Source organism: Anolis carolinensis, chromosome 1, assembly GCF_035594765.1.
Source record: "Anolis carolinensis isolate JA03-04 chromosome 1, rAnoCar3.1.pri, whole genome shotgun sequence".
Taxonomy (NCBI): domain Eukaryota; kingdom Metazoa; phylum Chordata; class Lepidosauria; order Squamata; family Dactyloidae; genus Anolis; species Anolis carolinensis.
The window spans coordinates 348,864,524-348,884,773 of NC_085841.1; the positions used below are offsets into that span (position 1 = coordinate 348,864,524).

Consider the following 20,250-nt stretch of genomic DNA (forward strand, 5'->3'; position numbering starts at 1 on the left):
GGGTAATAAAAACATTAACGTTCTTCTCTTGGAGTAAATTGCTTACCTCTTAAGGCTACTCCCTAATTCAAGAGCAAAAAATAAATAAATTGCTTTTAAAGGAATTAATTAAATAGCAGAAAGCATCTAGTACTAGCTTTTAGTGTAAATATTTCAAATACAAATTGAAATGGGTAATGAAAATCAATGAATTGGCACATAAATTATTTAAAACTTGTGAAGTATTTGACAATATTTGCATGATCTTGGAAAATAGTGTTATTGTTACTGCTTGCATTGTTATTAGATATATTTCACTGTTTTCATTTCATATAGGTGACTGCAGTAGCCCAGCAAAATCAGGGAGAGGTGCCTGAACCCCAGGACATGAAAGTAGCGGAAGTGCTGTTTGATGCTGCTGATGCTAATGCAATTGAAGAAGTTAACCTTGCCTATGAGAATGTCAAAGAGGTAGATGGTTTGGATGTGTCCAAAGAAGGCACAGAGGCTTGGGAAGCTGCAATGAAGCGATATGACGAAAGAATTGATAGAGTTGAAACCCGCATTACAGCTCGCCTGAGAGACCAGCTTGGCACAGCAAAGAACGCCAATGAAATGTTCAGAATCTTCTCCAGATTCAATGCTCTGTTTGTCAGGCCCCATATCAGAGGTGCCATCCGTGAATACCAAACACAGTTAATCCAGCGTGTGAAAGATGACATAGAGTCACTCCATGACAAATTTAAAGTGCAGTATCCACAAAGCCAAGCCTGCAAAATGAGTCACGTGCGAGATTTACCTCCCGTGTCGGGGTCTATAATTTGGGCTAAACAGATTGACCGGCAGCTCACAGCCTACATGAAGCGTGTTGAAGATGTTCTTGGGAAGGGTTGGGAGAATCACGTTGAAGGCCAGAAACTAAAACAAGATGGAGACAGCTTTCGTATGAAGCTTAACACCCAAGAAATATTTGATGATTGGGCTAGGAAGGTTCAGCAACGTAACCTTGGCGTCTCTGGTCGCATTTTCACCATCGAAAGCACTCGTGTCAGAGGCCGAACAGGCAATGTCCTTAAACTAAAGGTCAACTTTCTCCCGGAAATAATCACGCTTTCCAAGGAAGTCCGTAATCTTAAGTGGCTTGGGTTCCGTGTTCCTCTTGCAATAGTCAACAAAGCTCACCAAGCAAACCAGCTCTACCCTTTTGCAATTTCTCTGATTGAAAGTGTCCGCACATACGAGCGAACCTGTGAAAAGGTGGAAGAAAGGAACACTATTTCCCTCTTGGTGGCCGGTCTGAAGAAAGAGGTTCAGGCTTTGATTGGAGAAGGCATCGCTTTGGTGTGGGAATCTTACAAACTTGATCCATATGTCCAGCGACTAGCAGAGACTGTCTTCAACTTCCAGGAAAAGGTTAATTAATTTGATACTTAGCATTTGGGGTTGGGTTTTCAAATAGATAATTATTGATAAGGTAATATATTATAGAAACTTGGAAGAATTGATGTGCAAATGTTCAAAGATATTAGCAATATTGCTGTAGGCCAAAACGTGAAGTGTTGATGTATTCTAATAATAGAATGGATTTTGCTAGTGCTTTTGAATAAAGTAATTCAAGTAGAAAGCAAAGATGCATTTATTTTAATCTTCTGTAAGTATTTTTCCAAAGTAACAAAAGTATTTGTTATTTTGTGTTGTAAATAGGCTAATTTAACTGATGCATCTTACAAAATACAATGTAATCTTGGAGAGAAGCTTCATAACACTGGTAATAACCATGCATTTGGTCATAAATGCTACTTCCCCTATATTGATTCTTGTATGATAGCAAAACAGCAGATCAACGAAGAGATGGCTTTATAGGAAAGTGCCGTTTAAAATATCTAAACTGAATTCAAAAATTACTGTTTTGTTTCTGTCTTTCAGGTGGATGACTTGCTCATTATTGAAGAGAAAATAGATCTTGAAGTCAGATCCTTGGAAACTTGCATGTATGATCACAAAACCTTCTCAGAAATTTTGAACAGAGTTCAAAAAGCTGTGGATGACTTGAATCTTCATTCATATTCCAACTTGCCCATCTGGGTTAACAAGCTAGATATGGAGGTGAGTTTTGCAGTCAGTTGTCAAGTGAGGATCACTTCTAATATTAAATTTAGTAAGAAACGTAGCTGTTTGCCTTATATACTTGACATATCTTGAATAAAAGTTTTCCTGAATCAATCGTTCTCTTTGTTTCCCAGTGCTGCAATATATAAACTGCACTACTTTGCATTGTGAATTAGCTCCATTGAACACACTGATGTAGCTGAGTAAACATGGATAGCATTGCATTGTTAATTCTGTCTGCATTTGGAAACCTTTGATCTAACTTTCATTACTTAAGTACCAACTAGCAGGAATTATATCACTAATATGGAAGGTTTCTATTTGTTGTTGTGTACCTTCTAAGTTATTTCCCACTTATGGTGACCCTAAGGCCAATTTGTCACAGAATTGTCTTGACAAGGTTATTCAGAGAGGATTTGCTTTTACCTTCTACTGAAGCTTTGAGGGGGTGTGATATATCCAAGGTTGTTCAATGGACTTCCATGGCCAAGCAGGTATTCAATCCTTGGTCTCTATATCATAGTCCAGTGCTCAGATCACCTTTCCACAGTTGCTTTCTGTTTAACAAAAGAACTATGAACATTAGATAGGGAATTGTGAAGGACACAATGTCCAAAGAAAGGAACTTTGAGAAGTTAGCCAACAAACAGAACTAATTAGGTGAAAATTTTTTTTTTTTCTTGGTTCTTGTAGTCCAAAACCTAAAAAATTGATATTTTACTGATATCCCATCAAGCTGTACATGAAACAAAACAAGTTATTTTAGTAGGTAATAACAATGGAGCTTTTATTCTTGAAAACTGATCTACACCTAAAATTCAGAGGGATACTGTTTTTCAGAGCTTGCTGTCACCTATTGATCAGTTAGAAACAGTTTATTGGGATATCTATTTAGATTAGACAGTTGTAAATGTGCATGTGATAGTTCAGTAGTGTCTAGTGACAGGTTCTGACTTAAAAATTTCATCTCTGGAAGGCTTGAATATTAAGATTGATTTGTTTTGTAGATTGAGAGAATACTGGGAGTTCGTTTGCAAGCCGGGCTGAGAGCATGGACACAAGTACTCATGGGCCAAGCTGATGACAAGGCAGAAGTTGACATGGACACAGATGCTCCCCAAGTCAGCCATAAGCCAGGTGGTGAGCCTAAGATCAAAGTACGTGGCATTAGATCTTTCCTTTCGTTTGCTATGAACTAAAATACAGCCGTTTGCAATGGTGCAGTATAGAGAATCTGGTATCTAGAGAATGCTTGGTTTCCTAGCTGCTGTGATTATACAAATGAATGTTTTATACAATGGCAAAAATGTGTAAAATGCAGACTATGGACCATATATGGTTCATTAAGAGCCCCTCAGTATATTTTTTTAAAACTGAAAATGCACTAACATTTTTTAGGTCATGCCGGAGTAAATTCTACTATGTTCTCACCTTTTTTAATCTCTTAAGGAGAGGAGGAAAACAAAAAAAAAAGTCTGCAGTGCCCCAAAGAGTGAAATTGTCTCCATTAGTTATGGGAATGCTGTGAGTTTTTCGGGCTGTATGGTCATGTTCGTAAAACTCGAAACCATCCAGTGATTCCGGCCATGAAAGTCTTCAACAATACAGTCATGGGAATGTTTTGCGGAAGCATTTTTTAAAACTCAAGTTTTAAAAGCCATTTGGGAATGGAGGCTTGATTGGGGCAACTCTCCGGGTTATAATAATAATAATAATAATAATAATAATAATAATAATAATAATAATAATAATTATTATTATTATTATTATTATTATTATCCAGGTTCTCTGTGTTGGAGATCAGTATTCCTTGACCCACCCTATAGGTGTCTATTCCTGAAATAGTGGTATTTGACGCTTGCTGTTTGCAGAAAAACGGGACCTCCTGAATTATTACTAGCCAAATAATTTATTCTTTTGTTTCCCCACATCTCTCTACGCCTGCACATTTTAAATCCCACTTAATTTGCTGTGCCTAGTCCTCATGCCCTTCGGTCTCATTTATTTATACCTTCATTTAATAATTTATCTCTTCGTTTAATTTATGATCTGCCTTTCTCCCAACATGAGGCCCAAGGTGACTCACGGGTATAAAATAAAGTATACCTAAAAATTATTACCATGAAAAGTTAAATTACATTTTTAAAAATTAATAAACTGTTCTATTAAGCAGCACTAGATTACAAATTTAAAACATAGCAATTTAAATTTTAAAGTAAATGAACAGCATACACTTCACACACTGCTCTGCCAGGTATGCTTTGCATAAATTATTAAATCCTGGCAATTTAAGTAAGTCATGACAGATAAGATTACCTAACAAACAAATGCATATTTATCTATAAATGTTGGTTTGTTGTTGAGTATTAACAATGGCACCATTTTGTCTATATTGCTAAGATTGGAGTTAAAATCCCATAAACAACAGGAACGTTTTCTTTGCCTCTAAAGACTTTACAAAATAAAGCTTTATATTCATGAGATATTACAGGAGAGGAGGGGAAAATGCATGTAAATTTAATGACATTTGTTTAGGATTGATCACACTTAATGATGAAGGGAGTAACTAGTAAGTTCAAGAGAGAATTTAAAGAATGTTGAAATGTTTTAATGCGTTTTTCTGTAGCCCTGTTAAACTGGATATATCTTTATGTTCCTACAGAATGTTGTGCATGAATTGCGGATAACTAACCAGGTGATTTACTTAAACCCACCAATTGAAGACTGCAGATACAAACTTTTCCAAGAATTGTTTGCTTGGAAGATGGTAATACTATCCTTGCCTAGAATCCAAAGTCAGAGATACCAGGTCAGTATCAAAATACAATTTGGAATCAGGTGCTTGAAATTATTTAATATTATCAAAAATATCAGAACTGAAATACAAAATGTGTATTGATTTTTTAAAAAATCTTGTTAGGTGGGAGTACACTATGAGTTATCAGAAGAGGAAAAATTCTACCGCAATGCATTGACCCGAATGCCAGATGGCCCTTCAGCACTTGAAGAATCTTATTCTGCTGTTATGGGAATTGTAACAGAGGTTGAACAATATGTGAAGGTAAGATGGAGATTGTGTTCTTTGTCATTATTGGCTTACAAATTGTATATGGCAATTCTTGATTAAGATGAAAGGATGGAAGTTCCTCTGTCTCTAGGCCATTTTCAGGTTCCCCATTCATAAACTTGAGAATTGGATATATGGTAACTTAAAACTTTTACTTAGATTTTTGTTCTGAACGTGCTTGATTTATAGGTTTGGCTGCAGTATCAGTGTTTATGGGACATGCAAGCAGAAAACATCTACAACCGCCTTGGCGAAGATTTGAATAAGTGGCAAGCACTTTTGGTCCAAATAAGAAAAGCCAGAGGGACCTTTGACAATGCAGAAACCAGAAAGGAGTTTGGGCCTGTGATTATAGACTATGGAAAGGTCAGTATTTCATTTATATTGTGCTTTTCTCTCCAAAACAGCTTATGCTTAAAGTTAAAACAAAATAATTAAAACCATTCGTAGTGCAAAAATGAGAAAACAGTCCAATTAAAATATTTTTAAAAGAGTTTCAAACTCACATTTTTTAGAAATTGCATATGAAAAGGGTCACACTCGTTGCACATCATTCTCCTGCCACTAGCTAAAGGCTGAAGGCCTTTTAAAATAAAAAAATGTCTTTGTTTGCTAGTATAAACAGAGTATAGGTTCTCTTTCAAGTCCTTACCAGACACACTTGCGAGAATCATGGGACAGAGAAAACTCACTTAAATGTATGCACATGCAGACCAGAAATTTAAGGGGGGTGGTAGCTATATAAATGAAAACCTTTTTGTGTTACAGAGAAAGGAATGTTTTAGAATAAAACTATCACTCTCTTAACCATGTAGGTACAATCCAAGGTGAACTTGAAGTATGACTCCTGGCATAAGGAAGTACTCAGCAAATTTGGACAAATGCTGGGACAAAATATGACAGAGTTCCATTCTCAAATTTCCAAGGTAAGAATGCTCAACACAGAATTGTCAAAACATTTGTCACAATTACCCATTTCCTTGCTTGAAGATGCTTACTGTCCCAAATCAAAGTTTGCAAAACATGCTCCAGTTTTATACCTAGGTTGTAAAAGGTGCTCTGTGCCATGTTTGGGGTTTATTTAAGGACAAATAACCAATGAGTAAGAAAAAACAACCTTTGTACCTGTCTACCCATGTTACTCTAACTGGATATAATTGGCACCTTAAAGACCTGCTTTCCCTTACAGAGCACTGATTGTAAAACATGTTTCCATTTATTTTGGGAATTCGTTTTCTGTAAGATCTGTTTTTGAGATCAATAAAATATTTTATCTGATTATTTACAGTCACGGCAAGAACTAGAGCAGCATTCGGTGGATACAGCTAGCACATCTGATGCAGTGACGTTCATCACATACGTACAGTCATTGAAACGCAAAATCAAGCAATTTGAGAAACAAGTTGAGGTAATCTTTCTGTGATAAATTTAAACAACAATTTCAGTGTAAAAGGTTTATAGAAAGGCTATTTCCTTATTATTGTGATCTTCACACATTTGTCATCTACATGAATTTGAAATACAAACAATAATAAGTTATTGAGATGATATGTCTCAATTGAATACCATGTCAGTTCAGACTGTATCTATGACTAGGTATTCTGCATTGGCTTAGTAACCCAAAATGTGACTCCCTGCCTGTGTTTTGACATAATCCTGCCTTTTTGCTGTCTGCAGCTGTACCGTAATGGCCAGCGCTTGCTTGAGAAACAGAGATTCCAGTTTCCTTCATCTTGGTTGTACATTGATAACATTGAAGGAGAATGGGGTGCTTTCAACGACATCATGCGACGAAAAGACTCAGCTATTCAGCAGCAAGTAGCAAATCTGCAGATGAAGATTGTTCAAGAAGACCGTGCAGTAGAGACTCGCACAGTTGACTTATTGACAGATTGGGAGAAAACAAAGCCTGTGACAGTAAGTTTGTCAGACCCCCACAAACACATGCTATATGCACTCTGTAATGTTTTATCATGTTGCATAAGGGGATACAACCGCAGTTATGACCTTCCATAATCAGACTACAATTAGCCAAAGACCAGTGAATCAATCTATATTTCTAGTGCAACATCTTAGGTTTTGTATATGTGTGTCCCACCCCTCTTATGCATGACCTTTAAATGCACACACATACAAAACTAGGGACTGCCTACACAGCCAAGGCACATAAAATCTGATGCATGATATTGCAAAACACCCTAATTCATCAGAGAAGTTTGAAAATGTAACAGTCAGTGCATCCCTTTTTCAAAATAGATAAAGCACTCATATGTAAGCTGTAAAACTGGATTTCAGTGTACAGTCAACTTTTCAACTTGCATAATAGTCTCATAATGTTGCTAATTTCTTTTTCTCAAGGGCAACTTGCGTCCAGAAGAGGCTCTCCAAGCACTGACCATCTATGAAGGAAAGTTCGGAAGACTGAAAGATGACCGGGAGAAATGTGCAAAAGCCAAGGAAGCTTTGGAGCTTACAGATACAGGACTTCTCAGTGGCAGTGAAGAACGTGTGCAGGTATAAAATATATTTAACAGAAATATTATGTACTTAGGGGCTATAGTTGAAAAATCCATCAATTCAGCTACTGAACAGATCCAGCATAAATTTATTGTCATTGTGTGTATGTTCTTATTTAATTGGATCATTTGCATTGTAGGTTGCGTTGGAAGAGCTGCAAGACCTTAAAGGTGTTTGGTCTGAGCTTTCCAAGGTCTGGGAACAGATTGATCAAATGAAGGAGCAGCCTTGGGTTTCAGTACAACCCCGCAAGGTACTTATTTAGTTGTTTGTACAGAGGCCCTGAGGGACGTAATCAGAGTGGGAAAGAGTATTGATGTTTTTAAGTGTAAATTGTCTTTATTTCCATTGAGTTCTTTAAGTACATTTACCCTCATAGAGAACAAGCTAAAGATTTATACCAGTAAAGTATCCGCCTACTTTTCCTGAAATATTGTTTCTGCTTCATTAGGTTGTACAGTAGATCTACAGTCATTAATCTGTAGATGTCTTTTGAGCTATTGCTTATTTTAAAAAGAACATTTAATAATATGTAACACTGTAAGCAGTGTGAAATTGTGATGTAATAGGGAAAGACGTCAGGTTTTCCAGTTTAAAAAGGGGGAAGTATAGTGCTTACACAACACTGTTGAGTGTAGCTGTGTTGAAGAAATCAGTCTGTGTTTGAAGTAATTTGATTATATTGGAAAAAAGCATAAGGGTTGCTTTGGGAATAGAAATATAACCAGTCTCTTGTCATAGTGAAAATGGTTATTTGACAATATACCTAGGTAACAGTAAGAAATATATTTGGAGGGGAGTCTTTCAAATGTATTAATCCGTCAGTGATGCAAATCGGTAACAGTTATCAATTTTTCTTGTCTTGATAGCTTCGGCAAAGTTTAGATGGCCTACTGAACCAACTGAAGAATTTCCCTGCACGCTTACGGCAGTATGCCTCTTACGAGTATGTTCAGAGACTCCTGAAGGGTTACATGAAGGTAAACTTGCTTTTGAAAAAGATTTCAATATAACAGGATGCTGGTGTCTGACAAGTCAGATTTACATGTTCTTTCCATTTCTCTCTCTCAGATAAACATGTTGGTGATCGAACTGAAGTCAGAGGCGCTTAAAGATCGTCACTGGAAGCAACTAATGAAGAGGCTACATGTCAATTGGGTGGTTTCTGAACTAACTCTGGGGCAGATTTGGGACGTTGACTTACAGAAGAATGAGCTTATTGTGAAAGATGTCCTACTTGTGGCACAGGGAGAGATGGCTTTGGAAGAGTTCTTGAAGCAGGTAAAACACAGTTTTGACATTCTTAAGGTAGTGTGAGGGTTTTCATTATGTGTCTTAATAAGCATTCCTGAATTAGATTTTTAGAAAACAATATACCTGGGCTTATTCTCAAAGCATAGTTCTACTTATCTTTGACTACTGTGCACTGAAATTATTGTAGAAGTGGTAAGAGAAACTGTTATAATGGTTTGCAGAAAGGTTCAAGTTTTGCCTCATCATTTATTAAAAGTATAACTTGCTACGTGAACACGTTATGTTCTTTGCTTGTGTTTTTGCTGAGGTTCCATGGGCCTGGCTAGTTTTGTCCCCTAATTTTTCTTTTTCTTTTTTAAGATACGAGAAGTTTGGAACACCTATGAGCTGGACTTGGTTAACTACCAGAACAAGTGCCGCTTGATTCGTGGCTGGGATGATCTTTTCAACAAAGTCAAAGAGCACATCAACAGTGTTTCTGCAATGAAGCTTTCTCCGTACTACAAGGTAAGAAACAAAGGCATCTTTGCTTTTTTGCAGTTCTTACTGTTTGTCTATTATACTTGAGTATATGAACACAGATATTTTAGTTGAGGGCCAAACCAAAAGCATGATACAGTAACAGTAATCGAATCAGCCTACCTGTATAGGCCTCTTCTGCCTCCCACGATTCCCAGAAATGCAAGCTGGGACCATGAAGTTGCCATTTTCAGGATATTTGAGCAGGAATTCTCCAAAGCATTACCTACCATATTTGCTGTATAGCACTCCCATGACAAGTTCCTTAAAACTATCCTTTTCAGGAAGGATTTTGATCTTTGAATAGTTCTAAAGCTTTGTTTTTGAATTATATTAAACTCCTGGTAGCTGTCTCATCAAATTGTCTTTACTACTTGCATTTTCCCTCTTAAAAGGGAATCGCAGGTGTGTCTTAATGTATTTTTGTTGATGATGGTAGTGCTGAAATTAGGGTGTGCCTTACAATCAGTGACATCTTACAAGTGAAGAAATATGGTATGACATTTAAGTCCCCTTGAGATTTGTTGTGGGAAATATATGATACAAGTGTTTGAATACATACTGATATCCAATTAAGTATTTACGTTAACAAACATCAAAATGGCAACATGAGAAAAATGTGTTCATTACAAACATTCAAGCTTTTCATTGATCGGTAGGTGTTTGAAGAGGATGCCCTGAGCTGGGAAGACAAACTAAATCGTATCATGGCACTCTTTGATGTCTGGATAGACGTCCAGAGGCGCTGGGTTTACCTGGAAGGGATTTTCACTGGAAGTGCAGATATCAAGCATCTGCTGCCAGTCGAAACACAGAGATTCCAAAGGTAATGTTCTTACCTCAGAATTAGGTCTGAATGTGATCATGATAATTACAATGACTTGTGGTTGATTTTGATGAAGAAGCTCAGGCCTGTATCAGTAATCTTTTGCAAATGAGGATGTTCATTACTTGCACTGAATAGGGCAAATTAATGAAATTGATTAAATGAAATTGTAGTGGGTCTCTTTGTATGTTTGTTTCAATGTTCTCTCATTTTGACCTTACAGCATCAGTACTGAGTTTCTGGCCCTCATGAAAAAAGTGTCCAAATCCCCTCTGGTCATGGATGTTTTGAACATTCAAGGTGTACAGAGATCACTGGAGAGATTAGCAGACTTGCTTGGAAAGATCCAGAAGGCTTTGGGAGAATATCTGGAAAGAGAGAGAGCTTCTTTCCCTCGGTAAAGACCAATTCAATCCTCAATGTGTTCTAGTGTGCATTAGGACAAATACTTTAAGCATTTTTTTACATTTTGACTTTATAAATACGTGTAATCATAAAGCAACATTTATAAAGAAGTTTCAGTATTGCATAAGGTGTACAATTCAATAGTGTCAGTTTCTTAATTCTACAGTTGACACATTTTTATAGAAAAATCCTACATGTGTTGACATATATCACTGTTTTGTGTATTGTTTGCTACTTGTGGTCTATTCACAGCTTTAAATTTCATTCATAGATTTTACTTTGTTGGGGATGAAGACTTGCTCGAAATCATTGGCAACAGCAAAAATGTGGCTAAACTGCAGAAACACTTCAAGAAAATGTTTGCTGGAGTGTCCAGCATCATCCTGAACGAGGACAGCTCTATCGTCCTGGGAATATCTTCACGAGAAGGAGAAGAGGTGTGTGCATCCAGGTGTCTGGATCATATGTCATATTAAGGAATCTCTTTTATAAGAACACACCAACATAGAAAAATATACCCGTCTCTTCACAGGTGCTGTTCAAAACTCCTGTGTCCATCACTGAGCATCCCAAGATCAATGAGTGGCTCACCCTAGTAGAGAAAGAAATGAGAGTCACACTTGCCAAATTGCTTGCTGAGTCCGTAACTGAGGTTGAGATCTTCGGCAAAGCAACCTCAATTGATCCGGGAACCTACATCTCTTGGATTGACAAATACCAGGTATTGTTTTGCTTTCTTTTTCATATATTCCCCAAATAATGCTATGTATTATGGGAAGGAAGGAAGGCAAAACATGTGTTGAAGATCAGTGCTTTTTTATTCTTCTTCTTTAGGCCCAGCTTGTTGTCCTTTCAGCCCAAATTGCCTGGTCAGAAAATGTGGAATCTGCTTTGAACGGCATGGGGGGCGGTGGAGATAGCACTCCTCTGCAGTCTGTGCTGACCAATGTCGAGGTCACCCTGAATGTCCTTGCAGACTCTGTCTTGATGGAGCAGCCACCTCTCCGCAGGAGGAAACTGGAACACCTGGTAAGCAGTCATTCTCAGGAACCTTTTCTGTATTAGATTTTCCATTCATAAAACAGCCCAACCAAAAAAAAATCTTGGTATCTTTGTTTTTAGGCCTATCCCCGAGGTTATTTATTTATTTTATTTATTTACAGCATTTATATTCCGCCCTTCTCACCCCGAAGGGGACTCAGGGCGGATCACATTACACATATAGGCAAACATTCAATGCCTTTTAACATAGAACAAAGACAAACAAACATTGGCTCCGAGCGGGGCTCGAACTCATGACCTCCTGGTCAGAATGATTCATTGCAGTTAATTGCAGCTGGCTTGCTCTCCCGCCTGCGCCACAGCCCAGGCCCAGGTTATTCATCCACTGAGCCAAAAATTGCATTGGATAGACTTCATCAGCTCTAGTTTCTTAGATATATGGTTATTATGATTTTCTTCAGATGAAGACAATATATGGCATATGTCTTATATCTCAAAAACTAGAGCAGGTAGGAGGAAACTGGTGCCAATTTTGGAATCACCAGGTCAAATATAGCAAAAACAGCTCTAACATTTGGAGATCAAAAATGTGTATTTGCCGGTGTTATTTAATTAAAATGACATTCTAAATGTGGACATTTCAGCTGCCAATACTAAAGTTGTAAGTTTCTTTTTTTGAAAGATCACTGAATTGGTGCACCAGAGAGATGTGACCAGATCACTGATCAAAAGCAAAATCGACAACTCCAAATCCTTCGATTGGTTGAGCCAGATGAGGTTCTACTTTGACCCGAAACAGACTGATGTGTTGCAGCAGCTGTCCATTCAGATGGCAAATGCCAAGTTCAACTACGGCTTTGAATATCTTGGTGTTCAGGATAAATTGGTGCAGACTCCTCTCACTGATCGCTGTTACTTGACGATGACACAAGCTTTGGAAGCCCGACTGGGAGGCTCTCCATTTGGTAGGTTGTCTATACCAGTCTTACCAAGAAATAGGGGTTGTTGTGTGTTTTCCGGGCTATATGGCTATGTTCCAGAAGCATTCTCTCCTGACGTTTCGCCCACATCTATGGCAAGCATCCTCAGACGTTGTGAAGTATATTGGAAAAAACTGAGCAAGGAAGGTTTATATATCTGTGAAAGGTACAGGGTGGGAGAAGGAACTCTTGTCTGTTTGGAGGCCAGTGTGAATGTTTTAATTAATCACCTTGATTAGCATCAATGGTCTTGCCAGATTCATGGCTTGGCTTCTTCCTGCCTGGGGGAATCTTTTGTTCAGAGGTGTTAGCTGCCCCGATTGATTCATGATTGGAATTCCTCTGTTTTCAGAGTGTTGTTCCTTATTTACTGTTCTGATTGTAGAGGGTTTTTTTTATACTAGTAGCCAGATTTTTTTTCATTTTCATGGTTTCCACATGCTTGTGGATTTCAGTCTTATCAAGAAATGTTGTAAAGATATGAACAAATAATAGTAGCATTTGGATGGCAGACTAATGTTTGTAATATGTAAAGCACACACGGTTACCTTGACTGTAAGGGCCCTGGGATCTAGTCTGAGGTATGTAATACAACAAAATAAAATAAAACAACTGTAGTTATGTCCAGAAAATTATCAGTGTACCATCTGGAAGAACTATGTACAAAGCCTTAGGATTCCAGTCTTAGAAGAAAAATGAAATTTGATGCAATGAACTTTACACTAAAGTTGACATGCAAAGAAATATGCAGATCTCATGTTCATCCCTGAAGGCTGTTATCATTAAGCAGAGCGGTTTTCTATTAAATGATTATGAACATTCAGTGTGAATGAAAGGATACTGGTCTAAATCAGCTGTAACAGCCATATATTTCCTTTTTCACATCTTTGTGTGCAAACAGGGCCTGCTGGAACTGGTAAAACAGAATCCGTTAAGGCTCTTGGACATCAACTTGGACGATTTGTTCTTGTTTTCAACTGTGATGAAACCTTTGATTTCCAGGTAAGTTGTTGTGAGGTATTATTAGAATAGTTGGAAATTGAGTTTCAAGTGTTTGTGTGCCCAACAACTGGTATAAGTTGTTTCAGTAGTCAGCATTACAGTTTAGTGCAAGAGAAAGAATTCCAAATGCCTGTTAGTATTTCATCAAACACTTCATCAATATAGCAATTGTTCTAAAAACAGTGAAATTTGGCAATATTTTTCAAATGCTTTGTTTATGTAATACTCCAGAGATTCTCAATGTACTTAAGGAAACTTCCTTTTTTCCCCCTCTTTACTTTCAGGCAATGGGCCGCATCTTTGTGGGTCTCTGCCAAGTGGGAGCTTGGGGTTGCTTCGATGAATTCAACAGGCTTGAGGAGCGAATGCTTTCTGCTGTGTCTCAGCAGGTCCAGTGCATTCAAGAAGCTTTGCGAGAACATTCAAATCCAAATTATGACAAAGGTATGGATTTTTGGATACTGTGGCTAATGATTCTTGTGTAGCTTCTCATGACAAATGCTTCCTTCACTTAGGGCTTGTGAAACAAACATTTTTGATTCAAGTTTACTATCCCTGCAATATATCTGTAAATCAGTGGTCACTATGTGTTGTCGAAGGCTTTCATGGCCGGGATCACAGGGTTGTTGTATGTCTTTCAGGCTGTGTGGCCATGTTCCAGAAGAGAAAACGTCAGGAGAGAATACTTCTGGAACATGGCCACACACCTTGAAAGACATACAACAACCCAGTGGTCACTATGTTGTTGATTTTGCATTTTAATACAATTGGTTTTTGTGAATATTTTTGGGACATAGAATGGAACAGAAGCTCGAGTCATTTGCAGTTCCCTTTTTGTTTAATATTTGGAGAAGTGTAGTCAGGTCATATTCATTTCTCCTCGGATATTGGAGAAGAAGCAAACATTTTGTGGCAAGAAGCATAAGTCACATTGTAAGCTAGCACTGTTGTCTGTGATGCCATTTTTTTGTTTTGCAAACTATCTGCTAATAGTGTATTGAAGTAAATGTAAAATTTAAGGATAGGTAAGCAAATTGTGTGTTTTTTCCCCTTTACCACCAACAGATGAGCTAGGAGAGATGGACTATGGTAAGATAAACAAACATGTAAACTGAATCAAACCAGTGGCACCCTTAACCTAGTAGTGCCTATTCTGGCAGTAGCTTTTCATGGTATCATGTAGCGGCTTTTAACAACCTTGCTGACTTCCTCTGTGCGCTTGCTTTATGAAAGTTGATCAGTTTCAACTGACGCATTACAATTCCCTTTTAGCTGCCAACACCATTACTTGTGAGCTGCTGAACAAGCAAGTAAAAGTGAGTCCAGACATGGCAATCTTCATCACAATGAACCCAGGCTATGCTGGCCGGTCTAATCTCCCAGACAACTTGAAGAAACTCTTCCGCAGCTTGGCCATGACAAAGCCTGACCGCCAGCTGATTGCCCAGGTCATGCTGTATTCCCAGGGATTCCGAACTGCTGAAGTGCTTGCCAACAAGATCGTCCCATTCTTCAAGTAAGCTGCCCTGCTGAGAGATGTGTTTAGCAAGATGTGCCCTTCTGTTTAAAGTAATCATTGACTATAGTCCTATTTGCTACTAACACTACTGTAATTTATGAATCCCAAATCAATTACTATGAAGCCCTAAATTGTATCTAGGCCACATCACATGCAGCAGTAGTTTTAACTATAGCTGACTTACCAGCTCTTTTAGGACAATTCAAAACACTTTTGGGTTTGTTCTGTTCAGCAAAGAGACTATTAAGCTGTGAAATATGGAACCTCAATGCAGTTACCGTGGAACCCAATTCAAACTATCTTCAGCATGACTTTTGTTACTTAAAGATATATGTGACAGCCTGTGTCTTTGACTCCTTAGGTTATGTGATGAGCAGCTGTCCTCTCAAAGCCATTATGATTTTGGCTTGAGAGCCCTGAAGAGCGTACTGATCAGTGCAGGCAACGTGAAGAGGGAAAGGATTCAGAGGATAAAACGAGAGAAAGAAGAGCGTGGTGAAGTTGTTGATGAAGGGGAAATTGCTGAGAACTTGCCAGAGCAGGAGGTACAACATGGTTTATATGTGGGCTAATTGATTATGTCAGTTTGCAGTAGTAAAATAAGCAGACAATTGAGGACTAAAGGTACATAACATGTTATTTTGTTAACTTGATCTTTTACTAGATTCAGTCCTTATGCTCATAATACTCAGTGGTGGTGTAACTGTTGTTTTTAGCCAGTATTAAGTTTTAGTAAAAGATACCTAAGCTTACTTAGTCTATTAGGAACCTCCTTGAAAGCTCTAGTAGATGAAGGAGAAACAAAGTCAAAAATGCTGCTGGCTGTTGAAAGCATTACTCACCATTTGAAAAAAAATTGCACATAATATAATTAAGGCTTTCTAAACTAGCACTTCCCAAACTCTTTTGTTCATGGAACCCTTCAGAAAGCCTGATTCATCTCAATAGGTGAACATAAAAGGGAGTATTGCTTGGATAGCCTTTTTGACTACTGACAGTTTATACGTCTTATCAATCCTACCCCAATAGTTATTCAGTGGCACAGATTCAAATTTCATTTTCAAAGCAGAGTTACATTGAATTTCAATAAGATCTTCATACTCTGCATAGACTTTTTAAAGTTAAAAAATATTTATCACAGAACCCCTATAATGTTTTTGCGAAACCTTAGAGTTCCAAGGAACACAGTTTTGGAACCACTGCTCTAAACAATAACTATATGGAATCTTAGACATCTTTCCTTAAGTGTTGCTGAAGGAGAATCTCAATTTGACATGCCCTGACGGAAGTGCGACATCACTGCTGAAGTATGTCATGCTGCTCTACTGGGCAGTTGCCTTTTTCTTGCTCTAACATCCAGATTTGTTTATATTCCCATATAGATCCTGATCCAAAGTGTCTGCGAAACAATGGTACCCAAACTGGTTGCAGAAGACATACCGTTGCTATTCAGTCTCTTGTCTGATGTGTTCCCGGGCATTCAGTATCACCGTGGCGAAATGACTGCCTTGAGGGAGGAGCTTAAGAAGGTCTGTCAGGAAATGTACCTGACTTATGGTGATGGAGAAGACATTGGCAGCATGTGGGTGGAGAAGGTAGGTCACGTCATCTCTCCCAAAAATAGATAGCACTATGGTAGCTAAGATGGGCTGCAGATAGTCTTCTAGAAATGTAAAAAGGATTTGCCCTAATAGTTGTCATTCTGGATTAAGGTATGTGACCATCTAGGTTGTTTCCCCCTTTGTAGGTCCTTCAGCTCTACCAGATCACCCAGATCAACCATGGCTTGATGATGGTTGGACCTTCTGGAAGTGGGAAGAGCATGGCTTGGAGAGTGCTCCTGAAAGCACTGGAGAGGCTGGAGGGAGTAGAAGGCATCGCCCACATAATTGACCCCAAAGCCATCAGTAAAGACCATCTCTATGGCACTCTGGATCCCAACACCAGAGAGTGGACGGATGGGCTGTTCACGCATGTCTTGAGAAAGTGAGTCTGTGTGGAAAAAAGGAAGGTGAAATAAATGGAGCATGAAGCATGAAGATTCTCAGAGGACGGGGGCTGTTTGAACATTCTCTCAACCAAGGCGATGTTCTTCTCTTGTTTAGGATTATCGATAATGTGAGAGGTGAACTGCAGAAAAGGCAGTGGATTATCTTTGATGGAGATGTAGATCCCGAGTGGGTTGAGAATTTGAACTCTGTTCTGGATGACAACAAGCTGCTGACCCTACCAAACGGAGAACGTTTGAGCCTTCCTCCAAACGTAAGAGTTAATTACTTGTTTTTACAGGCAGGTTGCAGGAATAAAATCACTAACGTTACTTTTGAATAAGTTGAAATCAACAGAATATTCTGTTGCAAGATACAGAAAATTATTGGGACTTTTGAGATGACCTTACTACCTTGTGATTGATGATCTGGAAATCTGTGTCAAGATCGTATGTCCACCTGGTACAGTGTGGATAGATCCCTTCTTCCTGATCTTGTCTGGTTCATTTAAATTAGGAAGCACTATTTTGCCTGAATATCTGGACATGAAATCTTAAAGACTCATTTGATTACATTCAGATTAGAAGATTTCTAATTTTACTGCTTACATTACGTAGTTGGAGGAAGGGATTCACAACAGAGGCAGACAAAGCTCAGGTTCTAATAAATGAGAAAAAGGTGTTCTCAAATGTCAATGTTTTGCCTTTCCTGTAGGTGCGTATCATGTTTGAAGTTCAAGATCTGAAATATGCCACTCTGGCCACAGTGTCAAGGTGTGGCATGGTCTGGTTCAGTGAAGATGTGTTAAGCACTGACATGATTTTCAATAACTTCCTGGCCAGACTGAGGAGCATCCCTCTGGATGAGGGAGAAGATGAAGCACAGCGCAGGAGAAAGGGCAAGGAAGATGAGGGGGAAGAAACTGCTTCCCCAATGTTGCAGGTACATTTAAGATTATAGGTTGTACGTGTGGAATTAATTGAATTTGTTTCCTCCCACTTCCTTCCTAGTGTCCTTGCTCTATTAGAACATGAATAGTTCAATTTGTATTATAGTATGGTAATGACAGACTGTAATTGTAATGGAATGTTTTATCAATAGATTCAGAGAGACGCAGCAACAATCATGCAGCCATACTTCACCTCTAATGGTCTGGTGACAAAGGCACTTGAACATGCTTTCAAACTGGAGCACATTATGGATCTCACACGCTTGCGCTGCCTTGGCTCTCTCTTCTCCATGCTGCACCAGGCGTGCCGCAACGTGGCACAGTACAATGCCAATCATCCAGACTTTCCCATGCAAATTGATCAGCTTGAACGCTACATCCAGGTAATTCACATTTTCCCTGGCATTCAATATCACCATGGCCAGTTGGAAGTTGTTAATCTTGCTAGTTGTTTTAATTTGCCCTTTGAACAGGGTATTCATTTGTTTATTTTGCAATTGTACTGATGAGTTTCTGATAATTCCCAGCGATTCCTAGTGTATGCAATTCTGTGGTCGTTCTCTGGAGACAGCCGCCTGAAAATGAGAGCAGAGCTGGGTGAATATATCAGGAGAATCACAACTGTGCCATTGCCTACTGCGCCAAACATCCCTATAATTGATTATGAGGTAAAAACGATTTACATCCATATGTTATCATTCTGGTAATATTACTTTTAAGACACTACTGTATCAGCTAATTTTGTACAATGATTCTTGAACAGAATACAATCAGTAGAATGTAGTAAATATAATTATTTACTAGCGCCATAGTACCAGATGTATATATACTTAATTGCATTCATTTTTTGTTAGTTGAGTCTAGAGCTGTCACCAGTTAAAAGAAGTTTAATTGTTTGCATAAGTTCTAAGTTCATTCAATTCATTTGGTTCTTAAAACTTTTTAAAACTGTATACAATAATAGGTCTTCTCAATTTGGTGCAAATAATTTTTTAAAAAAAATCTATTAACTCTCCTTTAACCAGAAAGGAAGGCACAGTATTGTGCAATTGTGTTGCTTTTAGATAATGCATGCTGACATCTTGGTGTATTTCCACTTACCCCTCTCAGAAGAGAATGTCTGCTTAAGGTGGCACATGCCAGCTGCCGTTTATAATGTGAATTTGTATTAAAAATAGTTTTAAAGTATTTTTGTGTTCCTGACAATTTATTGAAAGCCTTTTTAGTTCAGTGAAATATTAGTAATTAGCTTTGAAGGTGGAGTGAAATTCTAAAACACCTGGTTGAAAGCAATATGAAATTGAAGACAAAGCAAGATAGTAGTGACTAATTGCTTCTTCCCACAGGTCTCAATTACTGGTGAGTGGATCCCTTGGCAGTCGAAGGTTCCTCAGATTGAAGTCGAGACTCACAAAGTTGCAGCTCCTGATGTTGTGGTGCCAACCTTGGACACAGTCCGCCATGAAGCCCTGCTGTACACCTGGCTGGCAGAACACAAGCCACTCGTTCTCTGTGGTCCACCAGGCTCTGGAAAGACCATGACCCTCTTCAGCGCACTCAGAGCCTTGCCAGACATGGAGGTAAATCTTTTTTTCTTAATATTGTAAGATCAAGGAAATTAGGCATCAAAAAGTCTTCAACACCCTAATACAGGCATGGGTAAACTTCGGTCCTCCAGGTGTTTTGGACTTTGATTCCCACAATTCCTAGCAGCTGGTAGACTGCCCTAATAAAACGGTTAAATGAAAACATGATAGAGGTCACCTCTCTATCTCAGAAAGTAGCAGAGCATTCAAAAAGTACATCTGAAGATGTTAATAAGCAGGTAGTTTTCTGTGGGAGGAGACAGTCCTTGCAGCATTTGCCATGATGAGATTTTTAGGACTATAAAGTAAAACCTTTTGCCTGGGCCAGAAACAAACCTAATCCCAGTTAGTACAGAATCTAATACCTCAATTGCTAGCTATAGTAACTAATATAGAATGTAATTGTAGTATTGATGTACGTGGGCCAAATATATGCGAACATAAAACAGTACAAGTTGCACCTTCTTCAGGAACCATACTTCCAAAGTACATACATGCATATAAAATGTGTTTGTTACTTATGGTTAGATTAAAAAAAAAAAGATTGT

General features: G+C 38.3%; 1 protein-coding gene across 2 annotated transcripts in view; it reads left to right on the plus strand.

Annotated features, from left to right (window-relative positions):
• dync1h1 (dynein cytoplasmic 1 heavy chain 1) overlaps positions 1 to 20,250 on the plus strand; it is a 58,770-nt gene that overhangs the window by 14,259 nt on the left and 24,261 nt on the right. For both annotated transcript variants that reach the window (XM_062968479.1, XM_062968480.1), the window contains exons 8-38: positions 316 to 1,392; positions 1,906 to 2,085; positions 3,096 to 3,245; positions 4,751 to 4,897; positions 5,009 to 5,149; positions 5,345 to 5,521; positions 5,971 to 6,081; positions 6,444 to 6,563; positions 6,833 to 7,072; positions 7,514 to 7,669; positions 7,812 to 7,925; positions 8,542 to 8,652; positions 8,744 to 8,953; positions 9,287 to 9,433; positions 10,105 to 10,271; positions 10,495 to 10,668; positions 10,948 to 11,113; positions 11,209 to 11,397; positions 11,511 to 11,705; positions 12,361 to 12,643; positions 13,560 to 13,660; positions 13,945 to 14,104; positions 14,933 to 15,176; positions 15,541 to 15,724; positions 16,562 to 16,774; positions 16,927 to 17,165; positions 17,285 to 17,441; positions 17,882 to 18,109; positions 18,269 to 18,499; positions 18,644 to 18,784; positions 19,463 to 19,696. In XM_062968479.1, coding sequence (XP_062824549.1) covers positions 316 to 1,392; positions 1,906 to 2,085; positions 3,096 to 3,245; positions 4,751 to 4,897; positions 5,009 to 5,149; positions 5,345 to 5,521; positions 5,971 to 6,081; positions 6,444 to 6,563; positions 6,833 to 7,072; positions 7,514 to 7,669; positions 7,812 to 7,925; positions 8,542 to 8,652; positions 8,744 to 8,953; positions 9,287 to 9,433; positions 10,105 to 10,271; positions 10,495 to 10,668; positions 10,948 to 11,113; positions 11,209 to 11,397; positions 11,511 to 11,705; positions 12,361 to 12,643; positions 13,560 to 13,660; positions 13,945 to 14,104; positions 14,933 to 15,176; positions 15,541 to 15,724; positions 16,562 to 16,774; positions 16,927 to 17,165; positions 17,285 to 17,441; positions 17,882 to 18,109; positions 18,269 to 18,499; positions 18,644 to 18,784; positions 19,463 to 19,696 — 6,387 coding nt within the window. The remainder of the gene's footprint in view (positions 1 to 315; positions 1,393 to 1,905; positions 2,086 to 3,095; positions 3,246 to 4,750; positions 4,898 to 5,008; positions 5,150 to 5,344; positions 5,522 to 5,970; positions 6,082 to 6,443; positions 6,564 to 6,832; positions 7,073 to 7,513; positions 7,670 to 7,811; positions 7,926 to 8,541; positions 8,653 to 8,743; positions 8,954 to 9,286; positions 9,434 to 10,104; positions 10,272 to 10,494; positions 10,669 to 10,947; positions 11,114 to 11,208; positions 11,398 to 11,510; positions 11,706 to 12,360; positions 12,644 to 13,559; positions 13,661 to 13,944; positions 14,105 to 14,932; positions 15,177 to 15,540; positions 15,725 to 16,561; positions 16,775 to 16,926; positions 17,166 to 17,284; positions 17,442 to 17,881; positions 18,110 to 18,268; positions 18,500 to 18,643; positions 18,785 to 19,462; positions 19,697 to 20,250) is intronic.